Below are 21,122 nucleotides of genomic sequence, written 5' to 3'. Positions count from 1 at the left end.
ACATTTTAAGCTTAACATTATGGAATGTGCATTGTGCACAAGTAGTACTCCATTTAAAGTTTATTATAATTTGTATAGCAGTAGGACCAAGTCTCGAGCGATATGTCAGTAAGAACTACACTTAGCAAGAAATAAATGCATTTTAAATATATTACTGTTTTACTAAGTTGTGCCAAATAAGTTAAAGAAATACAAAGAGCTGATCAACATAAAACACATGCTCTTCAGTGTTATGAAACTTCAAAACTGTAGCTTGTCAAACTGAAAAATAGTATAAACTCATAATACAGTATAAAGAAATATAAACTCAAAGTACTTTATTGAATATCACTTAATAAGATAAAAGATTATTTTGAAATTATTTTTTTTTAAAGGAATCAGAAAGAAGGCATAACCTTTGATTCTCGCCGTGGTATTGTTGCTGCCGTCATGTCATGGAGACAAAAGAGGACACAACTAGAAATCAGTGGTTAAGTTGTATTTACAACACTGTTCCAGAACAGTTCCACCCAAATATTACAGTGTGTGCAGCACATTTTATGGAGATCCTTTATGATGATTTATGGAGACTTTTTCCAGATCCTGTGAGAGAAGACTACAGACTCTGTAAGTACTGACGAGTTTTGAAATCACGAGTTTTGAGCAGTGTAGAATAGCGCTTATTGTTTGTTGTTTCTCAGATCACAAATGCATGGTTTTATGCGATACAACACAAGACGTAAAAACACAGCATAACTCATTATAATCAGTAATTATGTCCCCACTGGATGCATGCAAATGGCTTGTTTGTAATGGGTTTTATTGTTTTATTTTGTCGCACCGGTTTTCTGATCGGGACACATATCACAGTTCGGTGAGGGGCGTAACATTTACATCCCATGCTTGAGGAATTTGGCCAATCACAAAGCACTAGATATCTGGCCAATCAGAACACACCTCGCTTTTCAGACCGATGAGCTTTGTAAAAAACGACACGTTTCAGAATTTTCAAAAATAAATGGTAAATGGTAAATGGACTGCATTTATATAGCGCTTTCAACAGACCACATGGCCATCCAAAGCGCTTTACAATTTGCCTCACATTCACCCATCCACTCACTCATTCACACACCGACGGCGGTGTCTGCCATACAAGGCGCCATCCAGCTCGTCGGGAGCAGCTGGGGTTAGGTGTCTTGCTCAAGGACACCTCGACACTTGGTCAGGTGGAGCCGGGGATTGAACCACCAACCTTCCGGTTTGTAGACAACCTACATGAACCACTGAGCCACTGCCGCCCCAGTAAAAAATATCTTCTTTTGTGTTTCACAGAAGACAGAAAGATGCACAGGTCTGAAACGAAATTAGGATGAGTTAATTATGTCAATTTAAATCTATTGGTGAACTGTCTCTTTAAATGAGTTAGCAGTGTCACTTCTTTTAGATAGTTGCTCCTATAGCACAGCTATTTTCTCTATACAGAATACTGTGTTCTCGGCTTGAATCGAGTATCTTTCTGAAGACTTCCAAGCAAGCCAGCTGACCAGTCTTATACAGCTGATTAGACAGACTATTACAGACACGGGATTGGACTAATCAGTTTTTTGGAATAATTTGAACCATGATCAGCCCTAAGTCAGTTACAGAACAGAGACAGAGCTCAAGACTCTGTGGGACACGCTGACCATTGGTTTGTATTAATGCAGCAGCTGCGTTTAAACAGTATGCTCCAGCAGGCCTGTGTGTGTTTAGTGTGGGTGTTGATGCTGACAGGGCTCATTAAGTTTCTCTGCCCATACGGTAACATGCTCCTGACATCAGCAAAAGCGAAGGAGGCTTTTAAGCTGCAGATGAACCAGCATGTTGTTCTTCAATTAAATCCTGGTAAGGAATGCCGTAGCAGGAGTTCACCACGTCTCCCTGCTCACGTCATTTCACCGCTGAAGGAACTTCCCCAATCCAGCGTCTCTTTCTTTCTTTCACACTCTTCAGTTCCTCACTGACCCTGTCTTCCTCGCTGTAACTCTCTCTTAATTATTATGCAATGCGTTTGCAAGCTCTGTCTTGATCTGCAGCAGCTCATGTTATCATTGTGACTCCCCTGGACATGAGGCCCAGACTAAATATTTTCACAGAAAGCATGTGAGACGTCTTAAAGAAGTCCAACTGGCCTTTAGGATTAAGGAGCGTCGTTTGTGGGTAGTTAATGCCGTGGGTAGGGTCAGTCCAGCAGAGTAGGTGCGTCCAGTCCCGAGAGAACGGCTTCGGATATCTGACTTAATTTCACATGTCAATCTTTTGCGGCTTCACATTTTATTTGGAGTGCAGCTGTGAGCTGTATGCTTGCAGAGACACGTGATGTGAATTATCAGAGTGTGTGCTCCTCTCTGTGTCAGAAACTATCAGGCCAAATACAGAGACATAATACACTCAGACTCAGACTGTTGGACAAGGTGACAGATAAACCTGGGGGACAGACCTTGGCTGGAGTGAGGTTTTCAATGCAAAAATCACTTATTAAAAAAATAGAGCAGGAGACTGTGAGCTCATGGACTTTGTGTCCATGACACTGATAGTTTCAAAGAAGAGTCTAAGAAAAAGATTTAATTGAAATCTAAATATACATTGTAAAATTGATTTGAAAGTTGAAAACAAAGGTTACCGGAGTATGTTTTACAAGAAAATACAGTTTCAACCTGTTTACTACAATGTAGTTTATTTCAGTGTATAGCAACTTTGCAAATTATATTTTTATTTATTTATTATTATTAATTTTTTTTGTAGTGTAGAAATTGAATCTAATCAGAGTTTGCATCCATATATGAAACTATTAAAATCAGATTCAGGCATTCAAAAAAGATAGTCCATAAGAGAAGGACAGTTCAGTTTTCTGTTATTCATGTTAACTGTGAATATATGAGACCAGCTGTAATTATTAGAACAAGAAATGTTCTAAATTACTCAGAATATCTGAGTATCCCTTTATTTGGCAGTAGAAATAGAAGAATCCACATTTTTTCCAACTTGTGGAAAGGCACAAGTCAGGAATATGGGTATAAAACATCCCAATAGCATAATATGAGATGGAATACAGTCAAATTTAAAGAGTGCATGGATTCATCTTTTGCTAAAAAAGACACTCCTAGAAACTTTCAGTAAGCCACAGGACCTTTAGAGCAAAGACTGATCATTGTGTGTGTGTGTGTGTGTGTGTGTGACCACAATATCAAAAGCGTTCCAAAGATCCAGACTGTATTACATAAGTAAATAAATAAAGAACACATAAAACAACTCAAAGATGGCACAGAAAAAGAAGTACAAATTTCACAGTTTTGTATTCAAGCTGACAAGGTTCTAAATCACATCACCAAAGTAAGCTGAGCTTTAAGCACAGGAAGATTAACGTCCTTGAATAACCCCGTTAAAGACGCAAACCTTAATCCAAACCTATTTGGAGTGACTTTAAAAGGATTCTGCACACTTTGATTAAGTTCAAATAATTGCGAAAAAATCTCCAGCCCTGATGGTGCAAAGTTGGTAAAGATGCAAACATATGACTTTAATTCAAGTAAAAGATGCTACCATTTACATTAGCTCCAACCCAGCTGTATTACTCAATGCATATGTTGGGTTACTTTTCTTGTAGATGTTTCTAGAACACTGAGCTGAATACACACGGATGTGCTGTCGAATCTTGTACATTAGTATCTGTGTAAAGATTAGACTGGGTTATGTGCTCTGTAAAGACTGGTAAAGTACTACAACTGTTAACTTTAAAAGTTAAAAACCAGATTTAACCTATAAACATAGTATTTTGGTTGATTCAAAACCAGAACCAGACTTCAGAAAAATTATTTGCATATTACTATTTTATGCAAGCTTTATTTTCAGTGTGGTTTGCTGAATTGTATGGTATTGGATTCTACTGATGTGACTGTGAGGGCTTTACATATAGCTACTAAACACAGAATCTATAGTTTGAAAAGTTGTAGCTGCTCTTAATGTGCGAACACTTGCAAAGTTTATTTCTTTAGGCTAGGCAGTGTCTACACAGTGCCCTCTGTGGGTCAAACTGAAACAATGGCCTGTGAGGAGAACCAGAACTTCTACTGCTCACATTAATTCATGCATGCCTTTATATGAACACAAGCTCTTTCTCCTCTCTTCTAGCATAAGATAATTAGTTCTCTCTTAAGTTCAGAAAGCTATTGAGACTGTTTGCCTTCTTCTTTAAATGCACTGGCTGCTATTGTCTGTTGGGTCGCTCTTCAGATTTTCCGTCGATGCTCCCAAACAAGCTCATTAAAGTTTTACTAAGAGCTAATTCGTTATATGAAATCTGTCTTTCAATCAATGAATACCTAGTACTGTTATTGTGCCAAAGGATGAGTACATGGTTTACTAGTTTAACAGGCCAAAAAATTCCACAGTGAGAAACAGCTAGCGAGGACCAGGACAGAGCATATAAAGACGAGGAGACTTTAAGTGGCTGGCAACCATAGAAACAGAGTAAAGTGTCTGACTCTGAGCGCCGTGGGAGAGAAGGCCGTGACCCATCTGTGTCAGGGAACATGGGGACTGAGTATTTTGTGTGTGTGTGTGTGTGTGTGAGAGAGAGAGAGAGGTCATGGTGGTTTCGAAGGGAAATGAAGCTTCATCTAAATCTCCCATATTTCTACTGGGGCGCCATCCTTGAGTCTTCATGTACCAGCTGACTGAATTCGACTTTCTCAGCAGTTGTACTCATGGGAACCTGAAAGCCCCAGTATTACCCCTGCCACTTCTTTCAGGCCGCAGGGGAGTAAACATCAGCTAATGTTTTCATTCATCCACATAGGTTTTTTCTTTTATCTTCTTACTGCAGGTTTCAAAATATGAGAGGACTGCCAAGCACAGGCATCTGAGACCAGAGAGCACATGAGTGACAGGCACATTTGTGAAAATGAAAAACATTTTCACGTTTACACAACGACTGTATTTATAAGATCAAATATACATGATTCATAATGCATGTGAACCTGCAATATTAGAAGTCTGTAAATATTATTGTGGTAGTTTACAGTGAATGTTTATCACAGTGTAAATGGATTTGTGTGACATACTTTAACCTTATATGAAGTTATAATAACACGCATCTTGTCATCTTATATGAACACCTGAAAAGCAGCAAAGAGTTATAATTGCCCACATAAAATACTTTTTTAAAAAAAAAACACTTTACAATAAGATTTAATTTGTTAACATTAATAAACATGAGCTGTTAACATATTTCTAAAACATCTTGGTTAATGTTCATTTCAAGCTTTTTTAATATTTTACTGCAATCAAATGCCATGTCTGTTGATATTATTTAATGGACCTGAGCTAACATGAACTATCAATGAACTAACATTACCACGGATGATTAAATACTGTAATAGCACAAATGTATTGTACATTTAATGTTAACTAAACAGACCTTATTGCAAAGTAATTATTAATTAATTTCCATATGAAGTTGCTACAGAAAGAACGACTAATGGTTAGTAAGCATTAAACCAACAATCATTAAGAGTCACATCCTTCCTTTTAGTAGAAACTGGTCAAACCTGTACAAAACAAATAGGAAGGTGTAGTATGAGGAAAAAAGAATAATGGACCTACTGATTTAATACAGTTAAAATGCTTTCGTAAACCTATACCTATTTTTGTACTGTCTATGAAGCTGAATAACCCATACGCAATGGGCATTATGCATAATTTCCCACCTTCTGGAGTCCTGCTCAAGTCGAGCCCTTCGCATTGGAGCATCGCACATACGTGTGACTCTACGTAAGACTCTTGACCAATCAGCGCCTGTATGTCGATTCTCCAAGATCTGCTGCCTTGAGCATTAGAAGCGCTGAACGACAAGAGCGAGTGACAAGACCTCTCCACTCCACGCCAGATACAACGTCAAGAGACTACAGAAACCAAAGCAACAGCGGAAATAAGACGAGGAAAGAAGGAAACGTCTGCTGCTGTTGAACCAGGGACTGCCACTGGATCACTTTATACCGGCACATGTAGCGTCTTGCTCTTGATGATAAGCATATGCGCAGAAGCCGTTCTCTGGCCCCTATAGAGAGGTTGCGCTTGGAAGTGTAACTTACGAAACTTTTTGATATTTTGTTTTGCCTGTGACGTTTTGGAATTAGATTTATTAAACGTCGACTTTCCGTTATACTGTGGATTTTAAAGGAGAAAAAGAAGGCTTATATATAGTGTGGATTTTATCCGGTTTCTTTTCTTTAGTACTATTATTTTATTTTATTGTTATCGCTATTATTTATATAGTAGCTAGCCTCTTATATTTTCTGGAGGAGCGCTACCGCTCAAGACGCCCGTTTTCGTGGATTCGACGCAGGTGCTTCGCTCCTGAAGCGCAGAATGGAATTGTTACTTTGACCCACGATATCACGGTTCATTCATATTCAGCAGCTTCGCTTTTGACTGTTTTGAGAGCCAAAGACTGTTCAGTGAACACACCACTGGAATTACAACCATGAACTTTGTCGTTTATTCGATACAATTATTCTTTGTGGCTCTCCTTCATCTGTCTGCTGTTAAGGTAAGGATGTGCAATTTAGTGGTTTTCAAATGATGGAAGGATAGAGCCATTCATTTTTTATTAATGTGTAAACCGAGCTCAGAGGATATAATGCACTTGTCCAGTGCCATTACACCATTTAAACACTAGGTTACCTGAAGTTTCACGTGGGATTTCCTGCTTAAAATAATAGATACTGTTATATTAGGAATATTTATCTATCAATATTGTGCAGCCCGACCTGTTCCTTTTCTGAGAAGTACAGGGATTTAACATGAATTACACAAAGGGTTTTGTTAATAAATTAAAATTACTACGTAATAAAACAGACTACGTGCTGTAACGGGAGTATACAGGCTACGGGAGGCTAAATGCGATGAATACAGACACAACATTGACTTTATGATTTTTATTAGTGCTCGCAATGCATTGATACTTTAAATACTGCAACCAGCTGCTCTCTTGACGAGAATAATGTCAAGATATCACCTGAACGCTTTCGTTTCTTTGTCTCCCGCCTAATTAATTCATTTACTTGAATCGTGACATGGCAACGCACGTAGCCAATGTTTGATGTCGTGAAATATATTTGTATGAGGTAAACTACCGTCGTTTGTTGGTTGGTTGTTTTGTCGTCATTGTCTCAATGTTGGGCGCAGAATACAAATATAAGATTTGTTATATATATATATACATATATATACATATCTGGTAAGATATAAAGCAGATGGTCTGTGAGGCAAACCGGCGAGATTCTCACGCAACACCGAGAGCTGTTGCGCCAGTCCACACGCCACGCCACGCCACCTGCAGTAACGCGCCCAACCAGCGACCGATCACGCGCTCACGCCAGCGAGACTAATCTGTAGGCGGGAAAAAAGAATAGTCTTGAGTTGTAGCAGCAGAATCATTGGCTCTGCGCAGCCGCTTTGAATGACAAATGAACTCCCATACTAAGAATTTAGAAGATGAAATTCCATTAAAAAAAAGGATTATGAGAGATTATATACTCTGAAAAGAATCTTTCTGAAAGCATTCAAACTCCCATAGGCTATTAGATTTGGAAAGCCTCTCTGGTTTTTATAGGTCCGGGGCCCACTAGAGGGCCTTAGCAAACTTCCAAGGGGACCATTGGATGAATTACAATTATTAAGATAAGTCTAACTTAATCTAATTTAGTTAACATCCAAAAAGGTTGCAGTTTGGGTTTATTTGCGATTACAGGGATTCTTTAGTTGTACTCACACGGATCATAGCTAAAGGACTAATTTTTCTTCTTTAGGGGTAGATAAGGTATAAATGCCAATAAATTGACATCATATTTCTTGCTTTTTTATTCGCACCATCAACAGCTGTGGATTTTACTGAAGGACATATGGTTCTCGAAATCATGAAATAAACTGATGTTGATTGTCTATTGAGACTGCAAGTTTATGTTAATCAGAAGATTAGAAAACAAGCAACTTTTTAATCATTACAGCAGTAGCAGAGGAAATATTTTAGACTAAATAGCCTATTGGCGGTACACCTATAATAAGTGTTTATATTCTGACTATTTTAGATACCTTCGGGGGTACCGCGGTGGAGTAACCCAGTACCTTTGTGATCCTTCATAGACATAAACAGAGAGAAGTAGTTCCGGCTACGATGTTCTTCCGCAAGACGCAAGCAGTTCTGTTAATTAACCGCTAGAGCATCAAAAGTTCCCTACCGCAGCTTTAAGTCAAAAATCCTTACGTACTGTATATACCAAGCATCTACAGTAATTCTAGATTCTGGCTATGTATTGAGTTAAATGAAGTGCTTTTGGTTGTGTGAAACGTAACGAAATGTTCCATTTTCGAGAGTTTCCCGAGCATTACTATTGGTTTCTTTCAGTGGCGTATAACGTAGGTCAGATTTAACCTGTTTTATGTGTTCTGTGACTTACAATTGTCACTTTTCTGTCCTGACAGGGTGCCCACATACCCAAAGAAGGGATGAAGGGCAAAAATGAGGGTAAGTCTCTTTATATGTACAGTGTTCGTAAATGTTGAAGTGTGTATGAAATGAAAAGAGTCCAGCACCACCTGGAGGATGTATATGTAATGACATTCTCAAGGCAAAGATTAAACTGCCAATGGTTTTATCCCAGTTGTGAGGCAGGTAATAGTCTACAGTACATAGCCCATCCAATACTGTATGTTTGCTGTTCTCTTTTGTTATGCAACACTCTTTTCCGCAATCAGTTTAATGTCACTTACATAAATATTTGCTTGGACCCTCGAGATTAGGAGTCAGGGTATATTTCCCACCCTCATTAGGATCGTCAAAGTGAATAATTTATTCTACCCGCAAGCAACCTTGTGTGGCGTCATTGACCATGGCTGTGTTTGTTTATTAACAAAGATTGCGTGATTTATTCCTGATTTCCCCTCAAGGTCACAATTATTTGTTAGCAGTGGACCTGGTTGTTTGTATAGAGTCCCTGTTACGTTTCTGGGGGAACGCGTGTTGTTATTTTTACGTCATTCCCAATCTGCTTCCATTCATAAGCACTTTCCCACAATGTAGAGCTCTCTTATGCTAAACGGTTTCGATTTGCATTAAATAAACATACTGAATCCTGGTTAGTAGTATTAAGTCTGTTTATATCTGACTTTGCACTTTGCTAAATGATACAAACATCTTGGTTATAAATGAAGAAGTGGCATGATAGAGCACTGGGTGAAATGTGTCTGGTACCACCAACTGATTACTAGCAGTTCCTGACTTTATCATGATCAGCATCATGAATGCTGTTGTGTTTGGTTTTCTTGCATGGCTCTGGGGCACTGACAGATTCATGGGTGGCAGGGAGTGTCTGGCAGGGTGGGCTTCTCCTGGAGGTCAGGTGTCTGCAGTGAAGCCTGGCGCCACACTGCCTGAGGTCACGCTTTTCCCTGGCAGTCTGCGGGTCATGAGGCACTGGGGTCAGAATGAATGATGGGAAGTCAGTACAGACTAGGGTGGATGTGCAAGTGGGGCGCATGTGCTGCTCAACATGTGTGACATGCCTTTTTTTGCCCACTTGGGAAAGTCAAGTGAAGTCCCTAGTGAGCAGAACAGGCCTGAGTGAGGTGTTACGCCATGGATCTGACATTAATGGTGCCTTGCTCAGGAAATATTTGTTTTTGTAAAGAATGGAAATGATTTACTCAAGATAATTTGATTCCAAACAAGCATGCTGTTATTTTGACCATATAACGCAAAAGGAGAAGAATCTTCACGCCGCTCTTTTCACTGTTACCATGACTGCTGGCTAAAAAATCTGCAATTTAGTAAAATAAAAATATAGCAACTTTAAATGTAATCCTGAGTAACATATTAAGGTTAAAAAGCATAATCACATACTTTACATGTGGCTTAGTATTTTAGTTAACACATCAAAATAAGTGTCTTCTTTAAAGCACGAAAAAAGATTCATTAAACAATGATTTAAAATATGCTTCAAAGTTCAACTTTAAATGTGCACTTTTTAAAAGTTTACTTAAGAATGTTAAGAAACAGTCATGAAATTCACCTTTAGTTACATGAATATTATATAATGTCTAAATGTACAAAAAAATAATTAATAATAATACTTTTAAGATCTGTACACTACAAGTGCACATTCAATTCAATTAAATGCACTTCTTTTTCACAAGACTTCTGAGAGACAGACTCAGTCATGGTCTTTATGAACTGTCATTACAGGGAAAAGAGCCGCATGAAGATACTTCAAAAATTCTCTTTCTGTGTTTCACAAGAAAAATAAATAACAGCATACAGGTTTGGAAATGCATGATGGTAAGTAATTACAGAGAGAACTTCATGTAAACTGTGCCTTTAATCTGACAAAAAAGAAAAGAAAAGAAGGCATCAGTAGTATGACACTGACTGAACTCTCACTTTGCTTCCTCTTTAGTGATTCCCTTCATGGAAGTGTACAAAAAGAGTGCGTGTAAGACGCGAGAGATGCTGGTAGACATCATTCAGGAGTATCCTGACGAGATCGAGCACACCTACATCCCGTCCTGTGTGGTTCTCATGCGCTGTGCAGGCTGCTGCAACGACGAAGCACTCGAGTGTGTCCCTACAGAGACGCGCAACGTCACCATGGAGGTGAGACTGGTTCAATCCAGCGCGTGCTTCCTATGACTTCATGCTTGCCCAACACTGGGACAGCGAGGTGGTGTTAACTGGCATGTCAGCTATGCTGTTTACCGCTGCACACTGTGTTTACACCCCGTTTATGTGGCTGAAGTTGCTCTTGGCCACAGTTGAGGCCTGGTCTTGTCATTCATTTAAGTGTGTAAAATAAAATAAAAATGACAAAGTACACTCATGAATGCATGATTACATACTAAATGGAATTTTTGTTTTGTGTTTTCTTGTAGGTACTGCGAGTCAAACAACGTGTATCGCAGCATAATTTTCAACTGAGCTTCACAGAACACACCAAGTGTGAATGCAGGTACGTCTCTAAATCTGAGATTAAATGCATCTTTAAGAAATGGTTAATTCCAAGATGTAAACTGTCCATTATTTTTTAAGTTTTCACACTTATTGTTTACTATGATGTTATTTGTTCTGTTAGAGCACATCATCTTCAATAATTCAATACACATAAAGATATTTATTGGCATCTATGGTTCCAAGAAGAGCCTTTAACATCCATGAAAACATTTTTTATTGGACAAAAGCTTTTGTATAGTGGAGAAAGTTTATTTGGGTAATTAAATTGTTCTTTAGATTTAGAAGAAGAAAAAAATGTTATTTTAAGAACTGTTCACTGAAAGGTTCTTTAAAGGAAAATCTTCTATGACATCACTGTGAAAATCTCCTTTTGGATCTGTTATAATGTAGTGTGTAAATGGTGACGATATTTATTTTGAGTGAACTGTTCCCTGTAAATCATGAAACGTGATTTAAACATCTGTTGCATCTGTCTTTTTCAGGCCAAAGGTAGAAGTCAAATCAAAGAAAGAAAAGTAAGTTGAGTTTTATTTTTGGATTATTATTATTTCCTATGTCAAGCTTTTGGGTGATTTTAAGATAACAGATCTTTCTGAAATGGTCAATTCTTCCACTTTTCAACTTGGACATTGTGGGATTTGGTTAAGATTCATTTGTTGACAGTGTGGACGGTTCTAGATGGCTCATGGGAAAAAATTGCAATGACTGGGTTGATTGAGCGGCGATGAGAAGCAGCCAGCTGGACACTATGTTAGCAGTTAGCACAGTTAGCACTTATCAGTCAGTCTATTAGCAGTAAAGCTCAAGTGACGCAGTATATCTCTAGCTGCACGCCTGGACTGACCAATCAATTTGAGAGCATAATGCACTTTTAAGAATGTGTTTTCAGTAGGAGCTAGTCATTCAGACTTGATTTGTCAGTGGGTCAGTGTTTATATTATGTACATTACATGACTCTTTATGAGTCTTTACTGTCTGTATGTGAGTGGAGCGAATGTGGGTGAGAAATGAAAGTATGCATATCTTCATCATTGCCAGATTAATGCTTGCTTTGTCATAACTGGTGCATCCCATTTGCTTATTGTTGAACACTAGTGTTAAGGTGATTCACAAGAATTTTGCCTTGAGTGAGAGCACTCTAAATGAACTCTGATGTCCACAGTGCTAGCACGGTTCACTTTGTAAACACACAGCACTGCCAGTTTACTTTATGTTCACTTACATGTAATTCCAAACATAAAGTTATCCAGCTCACAGCGTCTCAAGGTCATAAAAAAATGATAAAACCCTGTCTTCAGCGCTCCCTCTACTGGATTAGTATCGCCACTGAGTACTAAAAATTCACAAGCATTGTCCTAGCATTATAAAGAAATAAATGAGTGCGTATTAAATATAACAAAACCATGGTATTAGTCATTATGATGCTCAATTGTTTGGTAATTTTGTCGCAAATATATTGTGAGAATTTATCAAATCGCCCGGTTACTACTGCAACCGCCTCGACACACCCTCAACCCTGTTTCCCACAACAAAGCTAATAAAGTGAAACACTCGACTGTTCTCACACCCACGTAGTCAAATCAGCTTCCACTAAATGATACAACAGCCGAATCCCTCCTAATCCTCAGGCGCAAACTCAAGACTCACTGCTTTCAATGGCACTTAATCATGACGCAACACCCCAAACAAACCTGCTTTTTCTTTTATTTGGCTTTATATAGTTACTGCATCTCTATTTCTGCCAGGTAACCATTCATAATTTAATGTTTCCCATCTGCTGAACATGGCGCTATCATAAAGAAATAGTAATTATGCAAGTCATTTTGGATAAGAGAATGAGCTAAATTCTGAGTATGCGCCCTCTGATAAATGTCCAGTCACAATAAATAAAAAAAAGAATAAAAAATAATGACGCTTGCTTGTTTGATCTGAAACAAACACATTTTACCATATTTTAGCACATTTTACCAAATTTAAATATTTTTTAAAAAGGTTTGCAACAGCAATTTGATATCTATTTTTTTAAATGTTCAGATTATATGCCTTCAAATGTGGTAAATCTCAAAAGTGGAGTGTTGAGCTGATCAGGTGTCCTCCAGGCCTCCCTGAGGTTTTACAGCCCATGGTGCTTGTGTTAAAGCCTGGATTGCTCTGTATATATCTCTTAAGAGTGCTGACCTGCTGATAACGGAGTCTTTTAAAGGATTGTTTCCGTTTTTCTTTTGGGGCGAGGCTCCTGCACTTTATGACGGTCTGTGAAGACCACCCGCCGCTCTCCTCATTCCGCAGTTGCTCAAGTCTGACCCTTGACTGCTTCCCCACACTAATCATAGTAACAAGTGTCTGTCGTTAACCCACTTTTATTTTTAGCTTTTTAAATAGTAGGTGATCCTGAGATGGAGGTCATTGTTGGTTATCTTGAGCTGTTTCACAAACCTCATTTAATGCTATTGTTTCTTAAAGCGATAGTCCACTCCAAAATGAAAATTTTTGTCAATAATCACTTTACCCCATGTCGTTCCGAACCGTAAAAGCTTTGTTCGTCTTCAGAACACAATTTAAGATATTTTGGATGAAAACAGGGAGGCTCGTGACTGTCCCATAGATTACCAAGAAAATTACTCTGTCAAGGTCCAGGAAAGTATGAAAGACATCGTCAGAATAGTCCATCTGCCATCAGTGGTTCAATCGTAACGCTATGAAGCGATGAGAAAAGTTTTTATACACAAATAAAACTAAAATAATAACTTTATTTTACAATTCATCTCATCTGTGTCTCTCCACATCAACATAGTTCCATTTTGGAGAATATGAGCTGAACGCTCTTCTGTGTCATCAGTGACACAAGGATAAGATTTCTACGTGTATTTATGGTTTGATTTGAAAGAAAACAGCGCATCCTTGAGGAGCGGCTGACACAGAAGAGCGTTCACTGTCTGCATACAGTTCATATTCTCCACAATAGTGCTATGGCGATGCGGAGAGACACTGAGAAGTCATTATCTTTTTTTTATTCGTGTACAAACAGTATTCTCGTCACTTTATAACATTACGGTTGAACCACTGATGGCAGATGGACTATTCTGATGATGTCTTTCATACTTTTCTGGACCTTGACAGAGTAATTTACTTGGCAGTCTATGGGACAGTCACAAGCCTCTAATATCTTAAATTGTGTTTCTAAGATGAACAAAGCTTTTATGGGTTTGGAACGACATGGGGGTAACATTTTCATTTTGGGGTAGAGTAAACTTTTAATGGGATAGTTCACATAAAAAAAGGCTCACCCTCAACCTGTATCAATTTCTTTCTTCTGATTAAAATATAAAATATCTAGATAGTTTCTGGTCAACATTGACTTCCATAGTCAAAGTCAAAGGGAAACAGCAGCTGTTTGGAGACCGGTTTGGTTTTATTCACATCAAAAATAGAATTTAATATAATGAATCAACCCAACTAGATTAATTTATACCAAGAAATCCTCATTTTATGAGTAAATACCTCTTGAAGGTAACTGGTAACAGAAAAATCAAATCAAATATTCAGAAAAATATATAAATAAATAAAAATTTTAAAATCACACAAAAAGGCTTTTTTTTCAAACTACACGTTTTGTTCCTTCAACTAAAAACCGCCTTGACACCAATTGGTCAAATGTCATTTCAAAAATGGCTGTGAAAATTGAAGTTAGTGTTAATAAAAAAGCTCTTTCAGCATCTTTTTGCTCTGGTATTTTATGTAATGGGAGTCGGGTAGGTTCAGGTCAGGGAATGTTCCCAGTTTAATTGGATGAGCGGCGGCCGTGTGCGTTGCTGCACCTATAGGTTAATGCGAGCGTACAGAGATGGATGAGGTTAGCTGAGAGGGCTAAATGAAATCCGTTGGTCATGGGGCTAAGCGCCGGCTCTCTGCGTGTCGTCTCTCTCAGCACGTAGGCAAGCGTTCACACTGAGGGCGGGGAGCCCAGCGACTCTCGCTTCTGATTCACAAGCTCAAGTTCAGCTCCTTGTACTTCGATCCTTACCTCTAAGCTCCTCAAACACACACACACACACATACACACGCGATGGCTCCGTTCCTTTAGCTGCTTATTTGGATATTAGTGTCTGCCGTTGACTCCTGCTGAGGACTGTCCGTGACGCACTGCTCCTCGCTTTAACTGATGGCGAGTTGGGTTGTGTCAGTAGGATAATTTTAGTGGTCTGTACTAATACCAGGGGAATTTCACAAATCTCGGTGCAAATTTAAATATAACAGCAAAAATGAATAATGAATATGAGTTTTACTTATTGAAAATACTAAATAAATAAAATAATAATAATAATAATAATAGGTTCAAAACTGCCTTTGCACTACACACATTAAGATTTCATAATGTTTTCTAAATGTTAAGATCTATAAATAATTTTTAATGTTTATGCTCAATAAGGCTGAGTTTATTTGATAAAAAATACATTAAATTTTGAAAGTTGTGCTGCTTCATATTTCTGTGGAAACCGGGATAGAAATGATAAATGAACATTAAATGTCTTTAAAAAAAAATTCATTTGCAGTGTTAGTTAATATCAAAGTAGTATTTTTCTTAAACAAAATGTTAATTAATTATAAAAAAAAAATAAATAAAAAATACATATATGTAGTGTTTATTAAAAAGTATGTTTTTTTAAGTATCAGTTTTTGACATCCCTAGTGCTGTTTGATCTTTCTCAGCAGCTTCATTTAGATGTCCATTTCTTGCGTTATTTTCCTGTTTTGCAGAAAACCCAGAGTGGGGAGGGTTAAAAGCCGAAAGAGAGCAAGAGAGGGAGATTCGGGCGATCTCAGCGCCTCGGCTCACCTGCGCTCAAGCAGTATTTTGCTCTCAATCATTGGCTTTATTTCAGGGCGGCTTGTTTGCTCTTTGTAATCTCACTTGTCCTGTCGGCTTAAAGCCCCAGTCTGCATTTACTTGTACTCTAATTCACACGGCCCGCAAAGAGGAAAGCAACCAAAGGTAAATAAACAGTGGTTGCATGGCTGTCTCTGTCATTATCGTACTAATGTCCTGCCACAGCTGGGATGACGCCACGCTCGTGTGATCCCTCACCTGTATTTCGGCCCCCTTCATGTTTCTGAGATCAGCAGTTGAATCTCTCTCCTGTAGATGGGCTTGTCTTTACTGCACTGGAAACAGTGACATGACTGTGCCATTTATTTAAAATGCATTTTATTACTGGTCTAATTGAAAATTTGGTTTAAACCTCTTTTGTTCCGTTCAAGGCAAAAATAAACAAAAACTAAATAAACAATAAAAATGGTATTTTGTGTGTGTTGATGTGCAGAACACATACTATTATTACCTTTTAATTTATTTGATTATTTTTATGTGGATAAAAGAAAAATATTATGCATATTTTAAAACAACATCATTATAAAAATTAAGGTATTTCAGAGTCTCCTTTATATTAAGTCAACTTAATGAAACATTGACTAATAAAATGTTTTTATTTTTACTGTAAGTGAATATTTTACTTTCATATTACAGTTGGTTTTGATTTTGTTAGTAATGTTTTTTATTAGATTAACCTACATTAAATAACCTTTTGGCTGATTTCTAAATAAAATATATTGATTAGGTATGGTTTGGTCTTTATGATAAATAAACATTTTACTTTGTGTGAAGGTTTTTGTCTTTGGGAAAATATTCATATTAAACAAAAATGTAAGGGTTGAACAAAGCAAAAACAAATACATTTGCCTGCTTACGTTTGTTGTTGTTGTTTTTTCAGCGTAGGTGCAATTACACAATTAAGAAAGTCACATTTTAGAACAGATAATGTGCCTATGAAACTGTTTTAGTTCAAAACTGTTAAAGATTTGTGCTCTGTGTCAAGTTTCTGTAGCTGAACAAACCACTTTAACTTTGCTTTTGCTTCATACTTCTTTCATTGGTGTATATGTGAATGTGTGTATGTGAATGCACTTGTCTGTCAGTCCAACAACTGTTCTCGTCTGATTTCACTGTGTCTCATGTGTGCTCCCTGATGGATGAATGGATGAAGTCATTATTTCCTATCATCACACACAATCTGCCACTAATGCTACCCATCTTCAACACAAAGCAAAAAAGGACCCAAATTTGTGCAATGAATGGAGGTGGTGTGTGATGGTGAGGTGCATGAGCGTGTGTGTGTGTGTGTGTCTTCAGCTCTCTGCCCAAATCACTAGTGCTTAGATGTCTCTCTGTCTCTTCCTTCTGCTTCCCTTGCAGCCACTGTGAGCCTTGCTCAGAGAGAAGAAAGCGCTTGTATGTGCAGGACCCCCTCACCTGTAAATGCTCCTGCAAATTCACACAATTGCAATGCAAGTCCAGACGACTTGAGTTAAACGAAAGAACTTGCAGGTTTGTTTATAAACTGTCACCACGTGCAACATGCATCTTCTTATCGAGTCATTTTCCCTTCTATACTGAATCTGCATGGTGACGTGGTGTGTGTGTGTGTGTGTGTGTTTGGTGTATTTCAGTGAGAGACATTTAATGTCCGAATCTGGTGCAGTACTGCTGCGCACTAACAGTCACATCATGTGTTTGGTGTTAAGCATAGAAATGATTAACAGTGTCTGAATTTGCCTGTATTCTGTCAACAAGCAACATGGTTTAGTTTTTGTGTAAACAGGCAGGTATATGCTGCATATGTGTGTGTGTGTTTGTGAAGTGCAACTCACACATCCTGCTCTCAGTAGTTTGTTGGTTTTTGTTTTTTATCTTGTCATTTTATGTTCATAATAGGTCAGAATTGAATTCGGTATTATTGATTTTGAAAATCATGCCATTATCTATTCATATTTCAGATAACTAATATGTGAATATATACTGTAAGTGTGTCCATGCTGTCTGCTTCTCATCAACTGTCCCACTAATTTAAACTGTGTGGCCATATGCTAGCATTCTGTATTTGTTGTCCAAATGTTACTGTTATGTTTTGTGGAGATCAAAGCATACTTTGATCCTGTGCTCGTTCCACCCAAACCAATTTTTTTCCCCATCCAAAAATCCAACAGCTGAACATTTTTACATATCCACTATACAGATAAACTAAAATGTTTCTGATTAGACTTCCAGAAATACAAAATTACTTAATTGATTTCTTAAGTATTAAGAACTAAGAGCGCTTAAGTATTAAGTGCTCTTAATCATACTGAATGTTCACTTGAAGTGTACTTCAACAAGCATATCAAATTCTGTACTTGCTGATAATATAATATGAATGAAATAAAAGGCAGCTTAAGTGAATTAAAGAGAGGGACTTTCACGACTGCTTCATAACATACTTAAGTACACTTTTAAAAAGCAATAAAAAAATTACGTTTTAAATATAATTATGTTTTACTTTTTTCAATACGTAAAATAGTTTTTATGTGTTCACTAACACACTGCACATGACAATTACTTGATTATCATTTTAACTACTGTAGCTATTACTTGAAATTAATATATATTTGAAATGCATAAATGTGTAGTTACAAATTTACTTGAAATTTACTTCAAGTACTTGAAATACAAGATTCAACATGAATGCCAGTACAAACAGTGCACTTTATTTATTTATTGAACTAAATATAAAGATGTACTTAAGTCCTACGTACAGTAAGTGGATAAAAAAATCCCTTTAAAGTTCAACTACCTGCTTTTTAAACTTAAAATTAACATGCAACTAAATGTGAGAAAACATTATATTTCACACTTATAGTATATAACTGAATATATAATAAATATATATGTATGTTTAATTGTGAGCACTACTTTTCGGTTGTAAAAGCGTAGCGTGGGAAAAGACTAATTAATTCTGATTGGTTGGGTGGCAAAAAAAGCACAGACCAATAAGTGCATAGGATTTTCTTGACCTATTTTGACACTAATTTCAAACAGATCTCTAACCAGTCCATTGTTCTCTTTCAGATGTGAAAAGCCAAGATGATGAGCATCGTGCTGAGCAGAACAATGAATGAAGGATTTTTTTTTTTACGGCACAGCACTTTTTAAACCTGAGAATGCATTCCCTGGACGAACTGCAAACACTAGCCTGAACGAAAAGACATAATAAAACGAGGGCAGGAGATACCATCCCGATGTAAATTTTTAAGATAGTAATATATTAATATATAGAATATATATTATATATATGGAATGACAATGACAATGTGTGACGCTGCTATCACCTACAAGTAAACGAAGACGCTGCTTGGCGTGTGAATGGGATATATTTCAGTGTCACTGCACCTGGGCCTGTGATTGGACAGAACACAGTGAGGTAACGCTGTGGATTCATATTTAAAGACTCGGATCGAATGTCCAAGACTTGAGTGAAAGGTGCAAACGACAGCCTCCAACCCTTTACATGAACAGTTACAGACTGTCAATCAAAGGAGAGGATGAGAATTCTTTCCGGAATGTTCGGAACATTGGGTCCAGGCATGGGATACGAATGCGGAACTATCTCTTTCTGTGATGTCACTCTCACTAGGGTGAAGTCACCCTGTACTGACTAACATCCAATAGGACTTGGTGTGATAATACTAAAGGGATATTACATATATGTACATATGGAGATAAAATAAAAATAAAAAGGTACAAAATTCAAATCGATTCTGACTTTTGCTAAGGAACAGGCTCGTTCCATTCACCGCAGTAGTAAAAGATAACACAGATATCTAAGATTAACGTTTTCCAAAGAGAATATTGCACAGGACTTTAGGAACTGTTCATTACCACACAATATCGGTGTATTCATATCTAATATCCCTTTGTGTAGTTCACTACATCTAATTTATAATGTTAGAATATGTTCAGTATTCTGTGTATTTAATTTGATCTATTTATATTCAGTGTTATTGTTGATATTGTTTTGATTTGTTTCCTATTGACATTGTCACCAATTTGAAAAACTGTGGACGGCTTTAAAGAGCGAAAGACAAAAGATAAACAAACACTTCAACATTCCTGAAGCGCCTTTTTTCGTTTATTGTAACGTTTCTGACTGAACGATCAGTTCGGTGGAGACACGAGGCCTGCGGACGAGGTTTTATGATCGAAAAACAAAACATTCTCTTTGTATGAAAGTGCCAGAAATGAGTTTTTGTTTGTTTGTTTGTTTGCCATGTACAGCCACATTTTCAGTATATATTTCACAGTAATATATTTATTGGTGCTGTTAATTATTAACATCCTTTTGTGTTTTTAGTATAACTAGTAAACATATTTATTTTCAAATGATATTGTTTTTTATTAAAGCTAAAATGGATTTCTGTTTGGCGAGTGTGCTGTTTTTTGTCAAATGTTGGTACATTTATAAAAGTAATAATACATTTTACTTGTGCACTCACTGTAGGACAAAGCAACTGCAAATTACACTTTAAGTCAAGATGCTATAAAGCAATAAAAACAATGCCTAATATCACATAGTCCATACAAATATTTAATGAAAACTCAGAAAGAAAAAAAAGAAACACTGGGGTAAAATTTCACTTTGACTTTTTTACATTGAGATGAAAGATACATGGAAACTGCATAAAAGCCATCACATTTTTCTGAATGATCTGTGAAGAACTACCATCATTTACAAACCCTCATGTCATGCTGACCATGTACTGTTTTCTTTATTCTTTAAAAACTTGCTTTACTTTTTCATATAACTATAGTGGATGGTTATTTATGCTTCCAAGCTCCAAAAAGGACCAAAATCACCAAAAAGTCATACTGACTCATACTCTGTATTTTAGATCTTATGAAGCCATGTGATACGTTAGTGTGAGGGGCGAATTTTTTTTGATGTAATTTATTTAAAAAAAATAATTAATTAATAAATCAATGATGTAGCATGTGTTGTAGAATAAAACATAAAAAAAAAAAAAAAAATTATATCATTATGTCTCATGATGGTGCCTATTTATACTCATCTCGTTTTTGACCAGGCCGGTAAATATATTATACAATAAGTCAATATAGACATATACAAAAGAAGAATGAAATTGATAGAAACAGGACCATGATTTGTCTGCGTTTTCTGCATTGATTCCCAAACTACTGATCCAGACTTAGTTTTACAACAGCACAGAAATG

The 21,122-nt window shown here is 37.1% G+C and overlaps 1 protein-coding gene across 5 annotated transcripts; it reads left to right on the top strand.

Moving 5' to 3' along the window:
* The first annotated feature begins 5,833 nt into the window (after nucleotides 1-5,833).
* Nucleotides 5,834-20,309, top strand: LOC113116535 (vascular endothelial growth factor A-A-like). 5 transcript variants are annotated; one of them, XR_003294036.1, is made up of 7 exons: nucleotides 5,834-6,568; nucleotides 8,503-8,545; nucleotides 10,473-10,669; nucleotides 10,945-11,021; nucleotides 11,506-11,538; nucleotides 15,782-16,016; nucleotides 18,963-20,309. XR_003294036.1 is itself a non-coding variant. In XM_026284751.1 (7 exons), exons 1-7 carry the CDS (start codon nucleotides 6,503-6,505, stop codon nucleotides 18,979-18,981), a joined length of 567 nt encoding a protein of 188 aa, XP_026140536.1. In that variant the 5' UTR covers nucleotides 5,834-6,502; the 3' UTR covers nucleotides 18,982-20,309. The 5 variants fall into 5 exon arrangements, 3 of the variants coding, with proteins under 3 accessions (XP_026140536.1, XP_026140537.1, XP_026140538.1); XR_003294035.1 differs by lacking the exon at nucleotides 18,963-20,309 and adding an exon at nucleotides 17,274-17,405; XM_026284751.1 differs by lacking the exon at nucleotides 15,782-16,016 and adding an exon at nucleotides 17,274-17,405.
* The last annotated feature ends 813 nt before the right edge of the window (nucleotides 20,310-21,122 follow it).

The sequence above is a fragment of the Carassius auratus genome, chromosome 16, assembly GCF_003368295.1.
Source record: "Carassius auratus strain Wakin chromosome 16, ASM336829v1, whole genome shotgun sequence".
NCBI lineage: Eukaryota > Metazoa > Chordata > Actinopteri > Cypriniformes > Cyprinidae > Carassius > Carassius auratus.
This window is presented reverse-complemented; position numbering and strand designations above follow the sequence as displayed.

Coding starts and splice junctions, on each gene's coding strand:
- LOC113116535 (XM_026284751.1), top strand. CDS start 6,503: ATGAACTTTGTCGTTTATTCGATACAATTATTCTTTGTGGCTCTCCTT. Junction 10,670..10,944: donor CGCGCAACGTCACCATGGAG/GTGAGACTGGTT, acceptor GTTTTCTTGTAG/GTACTGCGAGTCAAACAACG. Junction 11,022..11,505: donor CACACCAAGTGTGAATGCAG/GTACGTCTCTAA, acceptor TGTCTTTTTCAG/GCCAAAGGTAGAAGTCAAAT.